At 46.4% G+C, this 20698-nt stretch overlaps 1 protein-coding gene and 1 non-coding gene across 2 annotated transcripts; both read right to left on the bottom strand.

Annotated features, from left to right (window-relative positions):
• Window positions 1-1711: 1711 nt before the first annotated feature.
• Window positions 1712-11437, bottom strand: LOC129649372 (asialoglycoprotein receptor 2-like). The gene is made up of 8 exons (XM_055576718.1): window positions 11219-11437; window positions 9756-9875; window positions 9470-9565; window positions 8533-8604; window positions 8320-8406; window positions 8071-8216; window positions 2348-2454; window positions 1712-2092 (listed from the first exon to the last, which is right to left on the bottom strand). Exons 1-8 carry the CDS (start codon window positions 11337-11339, stop codon window positions 1936-1938), a joined length of 906 nt encoding a protein of 301 aa, XP_055432693.1. The 5' UTR covers window positions 11340-11437; the 3' UTR covers window positions 1712-1935.
• LOC129651851 (U6 spliceosomal RNA) lies at window positions 5620-5727 on the bottom strand. The gene has a single exon (XR_008714358.1). It is a non-coding gene; the product is annotated as a U6 spliceosomal RNA (small nuclear RNA).
• Window positions 11438-20698: the final 9261 nt, after the last annotated feature.

Here is a 20698-nt window from a genome sequence, read left to right as displayed (position 1 = left end):
TCTGATGGATTTTGGGGGTTTCCAGATCACCGACTCATCTGTGGAACTTATCCATACTCCCATGAGCCAATATATCTCCTATTGATACACACAGATCCCATTGGTTCTGTTTCTGTGGAGACCCTTGACTAATACAATATCCATGAAATGGTTAACTCTGGGTAAAAGTAGGAGTGGTGAGGGGAGGACACGCAGTGTGTGTGTGCGTGTGTGCAAAACATTTTTTACTATTAGTTTATACTACTTTTGTAAATAAAAATAAAACCAAAAAACCTAATTGCTTCAAGACTCGTTTAAGGTTGGTCGTAGTGATCTTGGAAGGTGCAGTTTACCCACTGTGGAGGCTATTGGAGACACCCTTTACTGGAGAGCTGTCTAGGTCAGTCTGGGGTCTTTTTAATCCTGCTTCTCTTAGCAAACTTTTTCACTGGCCTTTGCCAGCCCAGTTCACAGTTCACAGACTGACAGGGTGTTCTTTGGAACAGGGATGTTCAGTGGAGCAGGGGTGTTCTTTGAAACCTCTTTTGCAGTGAAGCCCTCAGGGCAGACTCTGTGGCCCCAGCCACGCTGGCTCCACCCCCACCCCATGCCAGCCCACCAGTGCCATCCAGGGGCCCCTCTGTGCCCATCTCTGGCCTGTGTGCTTTAAGATTAGGTGTTAAACACAGAGCGCTGGTTACCAGGGGTTGGCGGGGGAGGGGGTGACGATGATCAAAGGGTACATGCTTCCAGTTTTAAGAGGAATAAGTTCTGGGAATCTAATGTAGAGCACGATTATTATAGTTAATAATACTATATATGTAGTTGAAGGTTGCTAAGACAGTAACTGTTAAATGTCCACACTGCAATAAATGGTAACTGTTTAACATGAAGGAGGTGTTAAATAAAGCTATGGTGGTTAAAAAAAAAAAAAAGATAGGTATCAAGCCTTATTTTATATCCCTGGATACATTCCAGTGTCTCCTGGTCTACAGCCTATGGGAACTTGAATGGAATTTGCATACTACTGTTGCGTGAAAACTGTATAAATATTAATTATGTTAAATTGGTTCATAGTGCTTTTCAGGTCTGCTAGAGCCTTTTACTTTTCTGTCTATTCAGTTTATTAATTTTTGAGAGTTTGATATTGAAACTCCAATTAAAAATCTTTAAATACTTAAAAAAATAATTTGTAATATATAGTGAAACTATATATAACTTTGTTCTGTATTTTCCAAGTCTCTTATAAATGTGTTATCATACTTCCATAATTCAAAAAATAAAATATTAAAAAAAAAAACAGCAAATTACCAAGCAAATAAGCAAATAAAAATATAAAACTTCATAGGTAGGGGAATATAAAAAAAAAGATTAAGTGTCAGGGACAGCTGTCCAACGCTTGAGCTCTCTCTTCGAGACCCTCTCCCTCCCTCTTCTTTGAATCCTACACTTCCCAGTTCCAAATAACCAGTCCACACAAAGTTTCAAGTATTTGTCCTTTTCCTACTCCCTGATGGCTCAGCAGGTAAAGAATCTGCCTTCCATGCAGGAGACACAGGAAATGTGGGATCGATCCTTGGGTTGGGGAGAACCCCCTGGAGAAGGAAATGGCAAACCACTCCAGTATTCTTGCCTGGGAAATCCGATGGACAGAAGAGCCTGCCAGGCTACCGTCCAATGGGTCGTAAAGAGTCGCACATGACTAAGTGACTAAGCACAAGTTACACACTACTCCACTGAGGAAGCTGAAAATTATAATAATAATAATTACAGTGAATTTCAGAAGAAGGCAGGAGCTGTCTCCCCAGGGTCAGAGCTTCTTCAGCCCCTCGCTTCTATCCCTCTTCAAGCTTTCCCCATGCTTCTGAAGACTCTCCTCTCCTTCCTTTCTTCAAAATGCCCAGGCAGGAGGGTTTGCGGATCAGAGGTCTGCTGGAGGCTGGGGGAGGTGGGCGGCTACATGGTGATGTTCCGCTTTGTCTCACACACCCAGCGTTTCACTTGCTGGCAGAAATCGTCATTCCAGCGCCCATCCCATCTGATCTCTGCACAGTCCTCGCTGGCCCCCAGTTCGTGCCCCCGCCAGTCATCAGGCTGAGCGGGATCCCAGTTCCTAGGAAGGCAGGACAAAGCTCCGCTCCAGATGGCCCCCCCATCCCAACAACCCTCACCCCCTACCTCAGAAATGCATGGCTTTTGGGGGTTCAGGGAGCCATGACTGCAGTCTTGGGAGCTGAGAATCTGGGTGAGGGGGGAGATGGTGGGAGAATTTGGTCCCTGAGGGACGAGTGGGAGTGTACCGGGAGCAGAGACCAGATGGCCATCCCCAGGACAAATTAATGGGGAGAGACAAGGAGAAGCCACTTACTTGTAGCTGTGCTTGTAGTCTGTGCCGTCCACCCATTTCCAGGAGCCATCGCTGTCGGTGAGACCTATCCAGACTCTAAAGGGGTTTGTGTGTTGTACAATGAACTTCTGGAAAACAGGTGGAGGGAAGTTTCTAGTCCCTTGTGCCTCCATGCAGGCCTTAGCTGTGGCTCCCTCACCCCACCCCCAGTCTGATCTGTCCCCACCTTGAAGCAACAGCTCCCAATACAAGTTCCTGGCTTTTTCTTCTGCAACCATATCTATTATTTAGTGAACATTACTGGGCTAAACATTGTACTAATTGCTTTACAAGATTATCTTATTTCATCCCCATAACGCTCTGTAAATTGGACACCCTAATGGTTTACACTTTACACGTGAGATTAAGGAACTGAGGGTATCTGTGGAGCTCAGGGTAACAACCCAGGGCCTGAGTTGGTGACCCTTGTCCCCTGACCTGGCCTCCCACTTCATTCCTAACTCACGGCTGCTAGACCCCTATTCTAATTTTTTCCCTGTCTTCTGCCCACAACCTCAAACTCTGGGATCCTGACCCCTGCCACCCTCAGGGTGACCCAGTGACCCAGTAAAGATCTGGGTTTCACTTGCCTCTCACGTACATTTATCTGCTCCTACTTCTACATACAGGTTTCCCTGGTGGCTCAGATGGTAAAGAATCTGCCTGTAATGTGGGAGACCTGGGTTAAATCCCTGTCTTGGAATCATCCCCTGGAGAAAGCAACAGCTACCCACTTCAGTATTCTTGCCTGGAGAATCCCATGGACAGAGGAGCATAGCAGGCTACAGTCCACAGGGTTGCAAAGAGTCAGACGCAACCGAGCAACTTTCACTTTCACTTCACTTCTACATACAGCTGTCATGTCTGTTGTTCTCCAGGCCCTACAGCTTCTAAGCTCGGACCCACTGCTCAGAGCTCTGTTATGACTTGGCTACAGGGGCTCTGGCAGTCTGGCTGAAAATAAGAAGATGCCCTATATGTGAGGGGCAGCCAAGCTGTCCAGCTGGTGGGGGTGGGACAAAAGTGGTCTTTGAGATAGCTTCCCAGGATCCATGCATACCTCCTAAGAGGAAGTGGCTTTCTCTTAAGAGATATGGCTCTTTCTGAGGCCTTAAGAGGGAGGCGTGGCATGCTGCAATTCATGGGGTCGCAAAGAGTGGGACACGACTGAGCAACTGAACTAAACTGAGGCCTTAAGCCCCCTGGCTTGGGAGGGCAGCAGCATAGAGTGTGGTCACCTTGTTTTATGAAGGAAGCAGAGGGGGTCGGTTCACCAACATGCATATGTAGCAGTTTCCTTTGATAGCATATGAAGGGTCTCCAACTGCATCTGGAGGAAAATTTCCTAATTCCACTCTCCCTTCCTAGACACCTAACTAAAACTGCAGTTAGTCACTTCATCTGAAGGCAGATACAGTAGCATTCTTGAATTCTAGACTCCTGCAAATAGGTCGATATCCTGTGCATGAAGGGACAGCTCTCAAGGCCTCCTAGGGCTATTCCCCAAATTCAGGAGGGTCAATGAAGCTGGAGGGAAAATGCCTGGAGGCAAGATATTATCTTTGCTGCTGCCCACTGCCCCAGTCCCCTCTTCCCATCACCACAAGAAGTTGAATAACTGAATGAACAATACAAAGCATCAATATCCAGCCCCCTGTGTTGAAGACTGAGTGTGTGTGCGCATGTGTCTGCTCAGTCATGTCCGACTCTTGGTGACCTCATGGTCTGTAACCCACTAGGCTCCTCTGTCCATGGAATTTTCCAGGCAAGAGTACTGGAGTAGGTTGCCATTTCCTACTCCAGAAGATCTTCCCAACCCAGGGATTGAACCCACATCTCCTGTATTGTCAGGCAGATTCTTTACCACTGTGCCACCTGGGAAACCCAGGTGAAGACTGAGGGGAGGGATGAAATAGTGTCAGATGATCAGAAAAGACAGTCCATGAGAACACGTCTGCCCTATTCATGAGTAAATAACAGGCAAGAAAGAATTCAGCCCATTCAAAGAAGGAGCATGGGGGAGTTTTATCATGGAAACTGAGAAAAAATAAAGAGGATGGAAAGGAAGAGGAGGAAGAAAAAAGCACTGTGGTATCAAGAAGAGAAGTGAAAAATATACTTTGTAAAGAAAGCATGTTTCTAAACCTAAGAAGCTATTGGAGAATAGCTTATATCCTCAGAAACATTAAAGAGGAGATGAATGACATAAAACTACAAAAGAAGAATCAAAGAAGAAAGATAACAATGATAAATAAAGAGAAGAAAGGGAAAATTTTGAGCTACATTAAAAAAAAAAAAAACTCAACAAAAAATCAAGTCTGAGATACAAAAGACAGTCATGAAAAAAGAGCCCAGAAAACTAAGGAAAAGAGAGAAAGAAGGTGAAGTGAAGTCACTCAGTCGTGTCCGACTCTTTTTGTGATCCCATGGGCTGTAGCCTACCAGGCTCCTCAGTCCATGGAATTTTCCAGGCAAGAGTACTGGAGTGGATTGCCATTTCCTTCTCCAGGGGATCTTCCCAACCCAGGGATCGAACCCGGGTCTCCTGTACTGCAGGCAGACGCTTTACCATCTGAGCCACCAGGGAAGCCCAATATTTCTTTGAGCCCCTTTTTTGGGGCAGGGGAGGCAAGAATACTGGAGTGGGTTGCTCCCTTCTCCAGGAGACCTTCCCAACCCAGGGTTTGAACCCAGGTCTCCCGCATTGTAGGCAGATGCTTTTAAACATAACGAGATGAAGGCTATGGAGGGTAGACAATGGAGATCATTTTGAATGGTGTGCTCCAGAGGAAAAGAGAACAAATGGGCAAGAAAAACTATTCAAATAAATGGCTTAAGAAAAATTTCCAAAACATATGAAAATCTAACTTTATGTGTTAAAAGAACTCTCCTAGCCTCAGAGCAAAAGTATAGAGAATGTATAACACTGAAATATATCTGAGATTAATGAAATTCAAAGAAAAACTATTTGCACACACATGTAAGGAATGTGAGAGAGATATGAATGAGGCGTTATAAACTTCAAAGTTGCTAAGAGACTAGATCTGAATTGTTCTCAGTGAAAAAGAAATGATAATGGTGTGACATGGTAAAGGTAAGAGCTAACACTACTTTATTCATCATATTGCAATATATAAATATATCAAACCAGGGTGTTGTGCACCTCAAACTTACAGTGTTACATGTCAATGATATCTCAATTTTATTTTATTTTATTTATTTATTTATTTTTGTGTGTGTAATAAAGTTTTATTAAAAATATGGAATGCTTCATGAATTTGCGTGTCATCCTTGCGCAGGGGCCATGCTAATCTTCTCTGTAATCGTTCCAATTTTAGTATATGTGCTGCCGAAGCGAGCACGATATCTCAATTTTAAAACAGAGAAAAGATTGAGGCATGAGAAGAAGTGTACTGGTTTCCTCATCTTTTATATGAAAGTTATATAAATTCTTTTATTTTTTAAAGCCAAGAAGTTTCAGCCCATTATTTAAAGTTATGACAGTAATTACTAGTGTAGCTAAAAACAAGCCACATTTAGTCCAAAATAACACAGTGGAGAAACCAAAAAGAATACATCTCACATAGCAAATGGGAGAAAATAAAAGAAGCATATAAAACAGAAAAGAAGTAGACTGATTAAAGATATGTATTTTAAAATAAATGCAAGTGCGAGAGCCCAGAAATAAACCCACACACCTACGGTCAATTAATCTACGACAAAGGCGGCAAAAATATACAATGGAGAAAAGACAGTCTCTTCAACACGGTGGTGTTGGGAAAACTGGACAGCTACATGTAAATCAATGAAATTAGAACACTCCCCCACACCATATACAAAAATAAACTCAAAATGGTTTAAAAACCTAAATATAAGACATGACACCCTAAAACTCCTAGAAAAGAACATAGGCAAAATATTCTGGGACATAAATCACAGCAGTATTTTCTTAGACCAGTCTCTCAAGGCAAAAGAAATAAAAGCAAAAATAAACAAATGGGACCTAATCAAACTTAAAAGCTTTTGCACAGCAAAGAAAACTATCAACAGAACAAAAAGACCACTTATGGAATGGAAGAAAATATTTGCAAATGATGCAATTGACAAGGGGTTAATATTCAAAATATAAAAACACCTCATACAACTCAACATCAAAAAAACAACTCAACAAAAAAATTGGCAGAAGACCTAAACAGACATTTCTCCAAAGAAGACATACAGATAGCCAGCAGGCACGTGAAAAGATGCTCAATATTGCTAATTACTGCTGCTGCTGCTGCTGCTGCTAAGTCACTTCAGTCGTGTCCGACTCTGTGTGACCCCACAGACGGCAGCCCACCAGGCTTCCGCGTCCCTGGGATTCTCCAGGCAAGAACACTGGAGTGGGTTGCCATTTCCTTCTCCAATGCATGAAAGTGAAAAGTGAAAGGGAAGTCTCTCAGTCGTGTCCAACTCTTAGCGACCCCATGGACTGCAGCCCACCAGGCTCCTCCATCCATGGGATTTTCCAGGCAAGAGTAGTGGAGTGGGGTGCCATTACGTGTGGCTAAACAATAGAGTAGCATCATTTATGGGGGGTGGGGTGGGGGTGCCTAAAAAATTCTCAGTACTCAGGATTAATTAAATCAGAACCTTTGAGTGCAAGACCAAGTGTCAATGTTTTAAATTCCTCAAGAGGTTACAATACACTGCGATGGCTGAGAATCATTCATCTAAAACAGAGGCTCAAAACGGTTGGAAATAAGAGGGATGGGCAGAGATACACGAAGCAAATGTAAGTGAAAAGAAATCAAGGACCAGTCCCTTCATATCACATGAAGATGAATTCAAGGCAAAAAGCATTAATCAGGACACTGATGTTCATTTCACAATGATAAAGGTACCATCCCATCCTCCATAAAGTTGTAGGTAGCATGAACTTGTGAGTCAAATCACAGACTGAATCTTAGGTTGATTCACATGAAACTTTATAGGCCAATACTGATAGAATATTGGCAATTTCAACCTGATCAGTAAAGTAAAATATGTCTGTAATCCATATCCATATATATATCTCTACCCTCACCTCAAAGTGGGGATAACAAGAGTGCCTGCCCCATAGGGTTGTGAGGGTTAAAGCAATGGATATATGAAAGTGCCTGACACATAGTAAGGGCTCAGTAAATGTTATCTTTAATACCCTCCTTTGCCCGAACATGTCCACTTGTTCGAATGGGTTGAATCTTCCCTCTGGACTTTGGAGTTGTGATCTGGTGGCAGCAGTGGGCAGGGAGGCTTGGGGTGCTTTGGAGGGACCCAGTAACTCATGCCAGGTGCGTTCCTGTGAATCCCACCCACTCTGTCCCTTTCACCCAAAGACCCATCACGTTCCCCGGGCCAGCACAGAGCAAGCAGGGACTGTCAGCGCCTCCAGTGTTCTCCACAGAAGTCCTGGCCCTTTAGTTCATCCTGCCACTCATTCTGTCTCCTGCCCTGATCCTCATCACCTGGTCTCCTGGCTCCTATCCTTTGCCCTGGCTCCTGGATGTAATCTCCCACCTCTTAGAATCAATGGCTGCTCCATCATGAACCCCCAGAGCGGGCACAGATTTCTGCTTCTGGTTTCTTCCTCGGGTTAGAAAAAAAAAAAAAACAAGCCTGACCCAGCCTCCCAGAGTTTGCATTCCCAAGGTTTCCTTCTGCCTTTGGGAAGGTTGTGGTTTCACCTGTTCCTCTCTGGAGTTGATGACCACCAGATGGGCATTCTCCAGCTGGCAGTACTTCTCAGCCTCAAGCCAGGGCTTCCCCGAGCGAGAGAACCAGTAGCAGCTGCCCTCATGGTCCACCCAGTTCACTGGGCAGCATTCTGTGCCTGAGGGGGTTGGAGGGACAGAGGGAGATAAGATCCAGCTGGAGGGGACAGGCAGAGGGACTGGAGACGCTCACCCCCCAACCCCGCCCCACCACATCCCTACCATTGCTCTGGAAGTGTGCCATCTGACAAGTCAGTGTGCGCATATCCATGGGGAAGTGCTTCAGATGGAGCCGCAAAGTGGCATGATCTAAGGGTCAGAGTGTGGCAAGGGTGTGGTAGGCCGTGTGCATGGCCCACAGACCAGGACTCCAGCGTCTGGCTGGGGAGATACAACGCTAGCACACACACGCACACTCAGGAGAGAGTCTCTGACCTGCTTTCAGGTCTTGCTGCTGTTTTCCCAGCTTGGCTTCCAGAAGTCTCACCTTGTCACCGGCGAAGCCTCCTGCAACAGAGGAAAGCTAACCTGTCTCCCTTACGCTCTGCCTCCCCAACATTTCTCCATCCTCATGCCACTGACACGTCAGTCCGGGCCACCATCACCTTGACCTAGGATGTTGCATGCTCTGCTCTCTGTTGCATGCTCCCAACCCCACCACTCTTCTCTTGGCTGCACGCTGGTGTTCTGAAGCACAACCTGCTCAGGCTACTCCCGTAGCTCCCTATGTTCTCAAAGTAAAGCCCCACAAGTTAACACAGCTTGCCTGCATGGCCTGGCCCCGACCCACCTCTCTAGCCCACCCTTGGCCCACCCCTCCAGCCACACTGGAAATGTTGAGAGTCTAGGACATGCAGTGGTCTTCCTCACGTCCTGGTCATCAGACTCTGCTCTCTACCTGGTTCCCACCTCCATCCTCTACTCTAACCCTTACTCATCCTTCAGGGACCCTCGGCTCAGGAAGCAGCATCCTTGGAACCCTTGCCTGGCTTCTCAGGTTGGGTTATCCGCCCTAGTCTGTGCTTCCTTCCCAGTGCCCCTAAACACTCCCCTATTGCACCCAGCATGCATGCGTGTGTGTTTAGTCACTCAGTCATGTCTGACTTTTTGCAACTCCATGGACTGTAGTCTGCCGGGCTCCTCCATCTTTGGGATTCTCCAGGCAAGGGTACTGGAGTGGGTAGCCATCCCCTTCTCCAGGGAATCTTTCTGAACCAGGGATCGAACCCAGCTGTCATGTATTGCAAGCAGACTCTTTACTGTCTGAGCCACCAGGGAAGCCAGCAAGGAACCCAGCCAACCCTCGCTGCTAAACCAACCCCTTAACCACCCAGCACATCCCAGTCTCTCCCCTCGGGGCTTGCCCATTCACCGTGGGAGCTGAGATTCAGGATGTCCATCAGGGTGCCCGACGAGAAGTTGCTGAAAGCTTCCTGTAGGGTCTGCAGCTCCCCTTGCAGCTGTGCTCCTTGTCAGGAGACAAAACAGGACAAAGTGGATCGCACCCTGTCCCACCTGACAGCCCTCATCGCCGTCTGTGGGATGGTCTCCTTCTCTGCCCCAGCACTGCCTCCATCTCTTCCCTATCGTGGCCCTCACTGGCCCCAGCACTGCCCGAATCCGCGCCCCCATCGCTGCCCCACCCCTGCGACCCTCACTTTGGGACCCTGTCACACAGATGGCCACCAGCAGCAGGACGTTGAAGACCAGGACAAGCAGACTGAGGCGGAACTTGGAGCAGAGACGCTGCAGCACAAGAGGCTGGGGAGGAGGCATCCCTGTAAGAGAAGGGGTGTCAGGACAAGGGGCATCAGCCAACCTCATGGAGCATCAGAGGAGCAGAGCCTGAGGAAGTACAGCCTTGCTGGGCGAGGGCAGGCGGAGAAAGTAGATTCCGAGATGAAAAACACTCTGGATAAAATTAATAGATGAGACAGGTATATGTCTCAATGAACTTGGAAGCATAGCAACAACAACTGTATAAAAAGAAACGCCAGGAAAGAAAAGAATCCCACACTCCTCCATAAAATAGAAAGAGCACCAATGAGCTGTGGGATCATTAATATATGCGTAATTGATGGAAAGGGGAGCTGGAGAGGCAGAAAGAAATTTTTTTGAGGAAAGAATAGCCAGTGTATCTCCAAATCTTCTGAAAACTCTAGGCCTATAAAAGGCTGGGAAGAGTGGAAGCTGCTCCCAGGTGAGCAGGTGCCAGCTGTCAACCCACTTTCAGGCGGCAGAGGCTGCTAGAAGCTGGCTGATGGTTGCACCCCTCAGGCATGCTTTGCCAGGCTGTCCATCCCTCCTCTTTCGGGCGAGGCCCCTGTCCCGTGAAATCCAAAACCGCTGGACTCTCTCCAAGCCTCCTGCTGAAACACGAATCCTCTCATTCTCAGAAGATCCAACAATATCCAAAGTTACTTTTGTGTGTTCACTACCTACCAGGCAGCTTGTGGGACCTGAAGGGGCAGAGGGGTGTAGGTGGGTGTGGCCTCTGCCCCACGCAGCCTGTTGAAAAGGCTTGTGAATCTGCTGCCGGGGAAAGGAGAAGCCTGGTGGGACAGCAGCCTTCTCCCCTGCCCAGCTCCCACCCGCAGCTGCAACAGGGGCAGTTCTTCCAGCGTCAGGCAGGAAGGGGTCCCTCTTCCCAGCCCAGGCTAACCAGTCCCCCTCCTTGAGCTTCAACCCCCAACCCCTCCTGGTCACCACCACCCACACCTGACACCCCCTCCCGCATCCCGGCTCCTGCCCTTCACCTTGGAAATGGCTCAGCTCTTCCTCGCCTGAAAACTTTCTCCTAGACACTTAGGGACTTTGGTCAAGATTTGCTAGAGAAAGATTCAGGCAGGGGGCTTGGAGGGGAGTGGGGATCTTCCAGAATTTCTCTGTGCCCTTTCCCTCCAACACACCCTTCCCCTATCCCCCACCACACACAGCACATACTGGTCAGGTTGGAAGGAAGAGGGGAGACCCCTTTCCTGGGATTCTGGGGGTGGAGAAGGGGGTGAGGTCAGAGGACAGTCCCTGGTCACAGGGTGAATGTGACAAAGGCCTCGGAGGGACAGAGAGTGACCGGGAGCTAGACTAGGGTGGACCAGAGACCCAGATACCGGACACTTGCCTTTCCAGAATGGTTCTCTCCTGGGGCTGTGCCCACAAGTGCCTGGGCCCTCGCCTCTGCCGAGCTGGTGGTCATTCTCCTCGGAGTCCAGCTGCTGGATGTCCTGGAAGTCCCTGGCCATGCTGGGTCCTGTGTGTGGCTGGACCCTGCCTGGGCTCAGGGCTGCTTTAGGGCTGGGACTGAGCTGGGGTTGATGCTCGTGCTAAGATGCTAATTGAGGTGGAGGCTGATGGATGTAGGCTCAGAGTGGGTCTAGGCGATGGCTTGGGTTGGATCTGAGGTTGGAGGGGAGATGGAAGCTGAAATGCTGCTGGGTCCCATCCCCTCTCAGGAGACCGCTTGGGCCTCGAACCTCCCCTCCACACTTGCCAATCACCCCACAACTTCCCATCGACTCTCTCCCACTGTCTCTGAACCAGGGTCTGTCTAATCCCAGACATCCCCAGGCCCGCCTGCCTCCCCAGTGACCTCAGTTTACCTGTTCAAGGTCTAGAAGGCCACCCAGGCCCCAGGATGCAGGAGGGCTTGAACCAGGAGAACTGGGGGCCAGGTGGTGCTGGAGGAGAGGAGGGAAGGGGTGAGCACCAGTTCAGGCGAGGGCCCTGAACCCGTGTGCCTGAGCGTCCAAGCGCTTCTAACTTGGCATCTCCTGCCCCTGGGACTTTGGACAGTAAACAGAGTGAAAACTGAGTTGGAAACTCAGTCAATATGTGGTGGGGGCAGAGGGCAGGACTGTGTCTCTGTCCTTCACAGAGAAGGGGTCTCCTGGCCTGACCCTTCTACCCTCGGAAGCTAGTCACCTCACTCTTCACGGGACATTTGGGAGGGGGGCCAGCCAGGAGGAACCAGGGTGCAATTGGCTATTTCCTCTGTACCCCACTCCCCTTTCACTTCCTGCCTCAGATTCCTGGAATTGTTAGTCAGACAACCCTGACCAGGATTGGAGGGGCCGCTTCTGTGCTCTTGCCCAATCTGGCCTCTGAGCCAAGGCCCCACATCCTGTAGGCCCAGCCATCAGGCTTCCCAGCTTTGGGCCAACTGGCTTCACTCTCCATGGGAGTAAAGCCCCTCAGAGACCGGAAATTCAGGGAGGGCGGAGAAGAGGGAAGAGCATCCAGAAAGCAGTGGATAGGAGAGTTTCAACCTTGTAAATAAGCCCCTTCTGTGGCCCTGGCTGGGCTTCCCTGGTGGCTCAGTGGCAAAGAATCTGCCTGCGATGCAGGAGACACAAGTACGATCCCCGGGTCAGGAAGATCCCTTGGAGGAGGAAAGGGCAATCCACCCCAGTATTCTTGCCTGAGAAATCCCATGGACAGAGGAGCCTGGTGGGCCACAGTCCATGGAGTCACAAAGAGTCGGACATGACTGAGCGACTGAGAGGCCCTCTCGTGGCCCTAGTTCCAGAAGCCTTGGGCCTCACATCCAGGCATGGTGCTAAATGACCCACAGACATGCTCTCTGGTAACTCTCACAACATGTCGCAACAGATCACTTCACTTCTGCTGATCCCACTTCACAGAGGAGGGAACAACCTGGAGGAGATTAAGTGACTTGACTGTGTAGCAGGGGACGGGGCGGGGCAGGGGGTGGACAGTGGGAGGCAAAACGGATGGAGGGAAAATGCCATCCCATCAGACTGGGGGGTCTTCACAGTCCTGTGAGGAAGACAGGGCTTCACGAACTGAAAAATCAGAGCTCAGTTGGTAAAGAATCCGCCTGCTGTGCGGGAGACCTGGGTTTGATCCCTGGGTTGGGAAGATCCCCTGGAGAAGGGAAAGGCTAGCCACTCCAGTATTCTGGCCTGGAGAATACCATGGACTGTATGGGGTTGCAAAGAGTCGGATATGACTGAGCGACTTTCACTTTCACCATCTACACTTGGGCTAACAACAGCTTAGGAGAGAAAACCCAGTTCTCATTCCTGATTTTATATACATATATACACATCAGTTATTTGGCTGCACTGGGTCTTCATTATGGCATGAGGGCTCTTCAGTTGCAGCATGTGGGATCCAGTTCCCTGACACCATATGGAGACAGAGAGAGCACAGAGAAGAACCGAGGCCCCCCACACATGAACAAAGCCTTCTGGGAGCTTCTAGTCTAGCCAACAGCTGAATGCATCCAAGTGTATGACCCTAGCCAAGACCGCATGGTCTACCTGGCCTAGCCCTGCACGGGTTCCTGACCCAGAGAATCTTGAGAAATAAATACAATTGGCCCTTGAATGGTGCAGGGATTAGGGGCACTGACCCTCTTCCTGCAGTTGAAAACTTGAGTATGACTTTACAGTACCCTTTGTATCCCCTGATCTGCATCTGCAGATGATGTAACACATTTTTTGTGGGAAAAAATCTGCTTATAAAGTGAAACTGTGCAGTTCAAACCCGTTGTGTTCAAAGGTCAACTGTAGTTGTTTGTTTTAAGCCACTGGAGCTTTGGGTTAGACTGTTATGTATCAATAGGTAACTGAAATAAAATATATCCTTAAGTATGAATCCTTATCAAATATGTAGCATAGTTTGCGTGCCTATTTTTTAGATAGATAAGTGAAGCTTTCATACATCTCATTTGTTCCTGACTTTTTCACACAAGAATAAATGTTTAAGATCTATCTGTGTTGCTATTTGTACATCTGGTTTGTTGCTATGAACCTCTGCACAATATTCAATGGTGCGTATTCGTCATTGTATATTTACCCAGGCCCCAAATGAGGAACACCCAACTACTGCAATGGACACAGCATGTCCCATGAGGACCTAGGTGAGACTCTCTCAGGACTATATCCAAGACTGAAATTGCCAAGTCACAGAATATTCTCACAATTTAATGCATACACACACACCATTTTTTTTTCCCATCAGTGAGATCCTATTCACAATACTCTTTTTCAGTACAGTTTTTATTCCCTTTCATTTCTCACTTGCCTCATGCTCCTCATCCACTCACTGCATCCTCCATCCTTGCCCCTCCTGTGATATTAATGGTCTTCTGTTTTATCTCTGCTATTAATGCTTCATCAAGTTCCCACGTGGAGCTTGGTGAGAATTTTCCTGTGAACCATATCCGGGAGTGAAAGTGTCATGTCACAAAGGATTCTCAAGCTTAATTTCACCTGAGTCCAGCCAGGCTATACCTCTTCCAGAACGGCCGTGCCTGTTGACACTCCCATCACCAGCATATGAGGGCTCCCTCTTTTGCGTCATCCTTCTCAACACTTGTTACTATTCAGCTTCCCACCACCCTGATGACATCTCACTGCTCTTCTATGCTACATTTCTGGTTAATAGAGGGTTTGAACATTTCTCCATCTATTTTCTATTTGCACAGATTTCCTCTGCTATGGGCAGCTTTTCCACATCCTATATCCATTTTTCTATTGGGTTTCCTGGATTCACTTTGCTGACTGGAGGCATATCCTGTATATTCTAGATACATGTTCAGAAAACAAGAAAGGTCTTTTGAAAATTAAAAACAATTTTTTTGTTGTTAAAGCCAAAACAGTTAATAGAAGTTCTGGAAGATAAAAATCAGGAAATCGTTCCAAAAAAGGGACAAAGCTGTTTTTTGTTTTTTTTAAATGAGGAAACAGCTAAATTGAGGGCATTTTTTACCCCCTGGCCTCATGTTTCCATGTATACTTCCTGCTAGGGAACTCTCCAGGCCTTTCTCAGACATGCCCACCACACCTCCCCAGGAGAGGAAGCTTGCCTGTGGGCTCTCTTTGGTTTTCTCTCTTCTCAGCCAGTGATCTGTGTTCTGCCAGGTGACATTGAGCCCGCCCCTGCAGAGAAAACCTGCTTTGCCCAGCTCTGCCTGTGACTAGGTAAATATGTCTGTCTAATTCTTGGATGAAATATTAACAAGTCCTTTTGATTTAAGGGGCTTCCCTGTAGCTCAGCTGATAAAGAATCTGCCTGCAATGCAGTAGACCCCAGTTCGATTCCTGGGTCGGGAAGATCCACTGGAGAAGGGAAAGGCTACCCACTCCAGTATTCTGGCCTGGAGAATTTACAGTCCATGGTCTCGCAAAGAGTCGGGCATGACTGAGCGACTTTCACTTTCACTTGATTTAAGGTTTGACACCAAGTCCACCTTAACTGTATATCAGCAAGAAAGCTAGCAGCTTGACATCATTTATCTGTCTACTGTGTCTTGGTTCTCAATTGGTTTCAAACTTGAGAGGAAAATAAAGCACCCCGCTCTTTTTTCACCAGCCTTGTTAAATCTCCAAGAATAATATAAAAGATCAATTGATCCCAAACATTCAATTAATAGTTCTAGAAGATACAGAAGGAAGTAAAAGGAAATAATACAAGATTGTTACTTAGAATTAAAAGCATGAGGCTCCAAATTTAAATAACCTACTAACTGCCCATCTTTTCATTAAAGAATGACCAAAGGACATAACTGTGAAATTTCAGAATACCAGCAATAAAGATTCTAAAAGCTACTGGAGGCAGGGGGGAAAATCACCTATAAAGAAACAAGAACTGGAACAGATTCTGCTTTCCAGTTGTTACACTCAACATCAGGAGACAGGACAATGCCTTCAAATTTGCAAGGGAAATTTTTTTCAACCTAGATTTGTCAGTGCAAATGATCATTGACATGAAAAAATAGGGGGGAAAAAAGAGTTTTCAAGGACTTCCCTGGTGGTTAAGACTCCATGCTCTCAATGCTGGGGGCCTGGGTTGAATCCCTGGTCAGGGAACTAGATCCTGAATGTAGTAACTAAGACCCAGCACAGCCAAATAAATAAATTAAATAAATAAATACAATTTTTAAAAACTTAAAGAACTTTCAGACATTCCAAGGCTCAGAATATTTATATCATATTTCTACTATGTTTACAAGTACCCTAGAAAGTGAAGAAATAATCCAGAAACAAGATACATAAAGGAATATCTCAGTATGGGACTTTCTGTTATTATTAAATAAAATTTTATTAAACTCTTTCTGTATTTCTGTCTACAAGTTGACTTTTTGTCTTAGAATGCTAACTAGTGAAATTTGAGAGCCTGGCCTTAAAAGTGCAAGTCATAATAATAAATTTAAGAGATCTAAGGAAGAGATGGAGGGCTTCCCAGGAGGCTTAGTGGTAAAGAATCCACCTGCCAATGCAGGAAACACGGGTTCAATCCCTGGTCAGAGAGGATACTACATGCAACTAAGCCCTGTGCACCACACGATTGAGCCTGTGCTCTAGAGCTGGGGAACCTCAACTACTGAAGCCCTTGCATCCTAGCGCCCGGCCTGTAAAGAGGGAAGCCATCCCAATGAGAAGCCGGAGCATCGCAACTAGAGAGTAACCCCCACAAGCCACAACTAGAGAAAAACACACAGCAACGAAGACCCAGCACAGCCAAAAATAAATAAATAAATGTGGTCAGTCTTATTAAAAAAAAAAAATACTATAACAGGCTTTCAAAGTCACTTCGTATTTTGGTTTACTCTTTCTTAAGCAGCTAGGTTTTTCTTTCTTTTTGCTATTATATTCCTAACATCCAGGATAGTAGCGCCACCTTGTGGTCATACCTGCATGATGCACGTGTCTTCGAGGAGGGAGACTGCCAGCGACCTGCGCCTTAATATTCTTTTAACTTCTTCAGTTCGGTTCAGTTCAGTCGCTCAGTCATGTCCGACTCTTTGCGACCCCATGAATCGCAGCACGCCAGGCCTCCCTGTCCATCACCAACTCCCGGAGTTCACTCAGACTCACGTCCATCGAGTCAGTGATGCCTTCCAGCCATCTCATCCTCTGGCGTCGTCCCCTTCTCCTCCTGCCCTCAATCCCTCCCAGCATTAGTCTTTTCCAATGAGTCAGCTCTTCGCATGAGGTGGCCAAAGTACTGGAGTCTCAGCTTCAGCATCATTCCTTCCAAAGAAATCCCAGGGATGATCTCCTTCAGAATGGACTGGTTGGATTTCCTTGCAGTCCAAGAGACTCGCAAGAGTCTTCTCCAACACCACAGTTCAAAAGCATCAATTCTTCGGTGCTCAGCCTTCTTCACAGTCCAACTCTCACATCCATACATGACCACAGGAAAAACCATAGCCTTGACTAGACGGACCTTTGTTGGCAAAGTAATGTCTCTGCTTTTCAATATGCTATCTAGGTTGGTCATAACCTTCCTTCCAAGGAGTAAGCGTCTTTTAATTTCATGGCTGCAATCACCATCTGCAGTGATTTTGGAGCCGAGAAAAATAAAGTCTGACGCTGTTTCCACTGTTTCCCCATCTATTTCCCATGAAATGATGGGACCAGATTCCATGATCTTAGTTTTCTGAATGTTGAGCTTTAAGCCAACTTTTTCACTCTCCACTTTCACTTTCATCAAGAGGCTTTTTAGTTCCTCTTCACTTTCTGCCATAATGGTGGTGTCATCTGCATATCTGAGGTTATTGATATTTCTCCTGGCAATCTTAATTCCAGCTTGTGTTTCTTCCAGTCCAGCGTTTCTCATGATGTACTCTGCATATAAGTTAAATAAACAGGGTGACAATATACAGCCTTGACATACTCCTTTTCCTATTTGGAACCAGTCTGTTGTTCCATGTCCAGTTCTAACTGTTGCTTCCTGACCTGCATACATATTTCTCAAGAGGCAGATCAGGTGGTCTGGTATTCCCATCTCTTTCAGAATTTTCCACAGTTTATGAAAGCCTTCCTCAGTGATCAATGCAAAGAAATAGAGGAAAACAACAGAATGGGAAAGACTAGAGATCTCTTCAAGAAAATTAGAGATACCAAGGGAACATTTCATGCGAAGATGGGCTCGATAAAGGACAGAAATGGTATGGACCTAACAGAAGCAGAAGATATCAAGAAGAGGTGGCAAGAATACACAGAAGAACTGTACAAAAAAGATCTTCATGACCCAGATAATCACAATGGTGTGATCACTGACCTAGAGCCAGACATCCTGGAATGTGAAGTCAAGTGGGCGTTAGAAAGCATCACTACGAACAAAGCTAGTGGAGGTGATGGAATTCCAGTTGAGCTATTTCAAATCCTGAAAGAAGATGCTGTGAAAGTGCTGCACTCAATATGCCAGCAAATTTGGAAAACTCAGCAGTGGCCACAGGACTGGAAAAGGGCAGTTTTCATTCCAATCCCAAAGAAAGGCAATGCCAAAGAATGCTCAAACTACTGCACAATTGCACTCATCTCACACGCTGGTAAAGTAATGCTCAAAATTCTCCAAGCCAGGCTTCAGCAATACGTGAACCGTGAACTTCCTGATGTTCAAGCTGGTTTTAGAAAAGGCAGAGCAACCAGAGATTAAATTGCCAACATCCGCTAGATCATGGAAAAAGGAAGTGAGTTCCAGAAAAACATCTATTTCTGCTTTATTGACTATGCCAAAGCCTTTGACTGTGTGGATCACAATAAACTGTGGAAAATTCCCAGCATCAGAGTCTTTTCCAATGAGTCAACTCTTTGCATGAGGTGGCCAAAGTACTGGAGTTTCAGCTTCAGCATCAGTCTTTCCAAAGAACACCCAGGACTGATATCCTTTAGAATGGACTGGTTGGATCTCCTTGCAGTCCAAGGGACTCGCAAGAGTCTTCTCCAACACCACAGTTCAAAAGCATCAATTCTTCGGCGCTCAGCTTTCTTCACAGTCCAACTTTCACATCCATACATGATACTGGAAAAACCAAAGCCTTGACTAGACGGACCTTTGTTGGCAAAGTAATGTCTCTGCTTTTGAATATGCTATCTAGGTTGGTCATAACTTTCCTTCCAAGGAGTAAGCATCTTTTAATTTCATGGCTGCAATCACCATCTGCAGTGATTTTGGAGCCCAGAAAAATAAAGTCTGACACTGTCTCCACTGTTTCCCCATCTATTTCCCATGAAGTGATGGGACCGGATGCCATGATCTTCGTTTTCTGAATGTTGAGCTTTAAGCCAACTTTTTCACTCTCCTCTTTCACTTTCATCAAGAGGCTTTTTAGTTTCTCTTCACTTTCTGCCATTATGGTGGTGTCATCTGCATATCTGAGGTTATTGATATTTCTCCTAGCAATCTTGATTCCAGCTTGTGCTTCTTCCAGTCCAGCGTTTCTCATGATGTACTCTGCATAGATGTTAAATAAGCAGGGTGACAATATACAGCCTTGAAGTACTCCTTTTCCTATTTGGAACCAGTCTTTTGTTCCATGTCCAATTCTAACTATTTCTTCCTGACCTGCATATAGGTTTCTCAAGAGGCAGGTCAGGTGGTCTGGTATCTCCATCTCTTTCAGAATTTTCCACAGTTTATTTTAACTTCTTACCTCTCTCCAAATAGCTGAAGCTAACATGAAACATCAAAAGGGATCATTCTGATAGCTAAAAATTTCCCACAAATCAATTCCTGGGGGCAATGTGGCAACTTCTTCCTCTGATCAATTTCTCTTTTATTAACTTTCATTCACTTAGTTCCAGTCCTATACACTTTCTGGTTACTTTGAGTTAGAGTCAGTAAAGGTTTGCAAAGACCCTGAAGGTGTCGCAGGGGCATGAGAAGATGATAGTTTCTGTGTAATGACCAGATCCAATGAACTCAAGTTCAGAAACCAGAATGACTGAGTTTATAAGCCCCAGGTTTATAAGAAAGGCCTTCCCAGGTGGCTCAGTGGTAAAGAATCTGCCTGCCAATGCAGGAGACATAGAAGATGAAGCTTCAATCTCTGGGTAGGGAAGATCCCCTGAATGAGGAAATGGCAACCCACTGCAGTATATTGCCTGGAGAATCCCATGGACAGAGGAGCCTGATGGGCTACAGTCCATGGGGTTGCAGAGTTGGACACCACTTAACGACTGAGCATGTGCGCGCGCACACACACACACACGCACACACACAGGTTTACAAGAACTGGAGTGGGGAGGGGTTCTTGAGTTCTACTTTTGTCAACTACAAACGTGCTTGCCAAGGGCATTTGGCATCTGCCTCTATAGAGACTGAACCCTGTGCTGCTGCAGCTATTGACCTTCAACATCCCCTGAAGCAAGTCCAGGGTGGAGAGTGAGGCTCTCTGTGCTCCAGGGAAACTGGTGGAACAGGTATTTAGGTAGTTAGGTATTTTCAGGAACTGATTTCATGATCCCAATCCTTGCATCTCCTCATATCTAGAAAAGCACGAAATCCCTTCATGGTGACATCAGCTCCTCGTGACTAGCAGAAAATCTTTTGTAAAGTAAGTGCTTGATTGCACTGAACTCTCCCTTTCACCCAAATCATGTACATTGACCTTGCCCCACTACCTCTTTCTCAGAGCTATCTGAGATGCCGTCTCCTGGGCTGCAGTCCTCAATTTGCTCCCAAATAAAACTTAATTCGCAACTCTCACCTTGTGCATCTTTTGAGTCCACACTTTCCACAAAAGGACTTAATTACTGGGCAGCTTCTATCAGATCTTTGCTTCCCTTCTGTCTCTTAGTCAAATTAGGAAAGTGGAGGGACCTACACAGAGCAACTCCACTCTCCT

The sequence above is a fragment of the Bubalus kerabau genome, chromosome 4 (assembly GCF_029407905.1).
Source record: "Bubalus kerabau isolate K-KA32 ecotype Philippines breed swamp buffalo chromosome 4, PCC_UOA_SB_1v2, whole genome shotgun sequence".
NCBI lineage: Eukaryota > Metazoa > Chordata > Mammalia > Artiodactyla > Bovidae > Bubalus > Bubalus kerabau.
The sequence above is the reverse complement of the archived record's forward strand: the minus strand, read 5'-3'. Positions and strand labels throughout refer to the sequence as shown.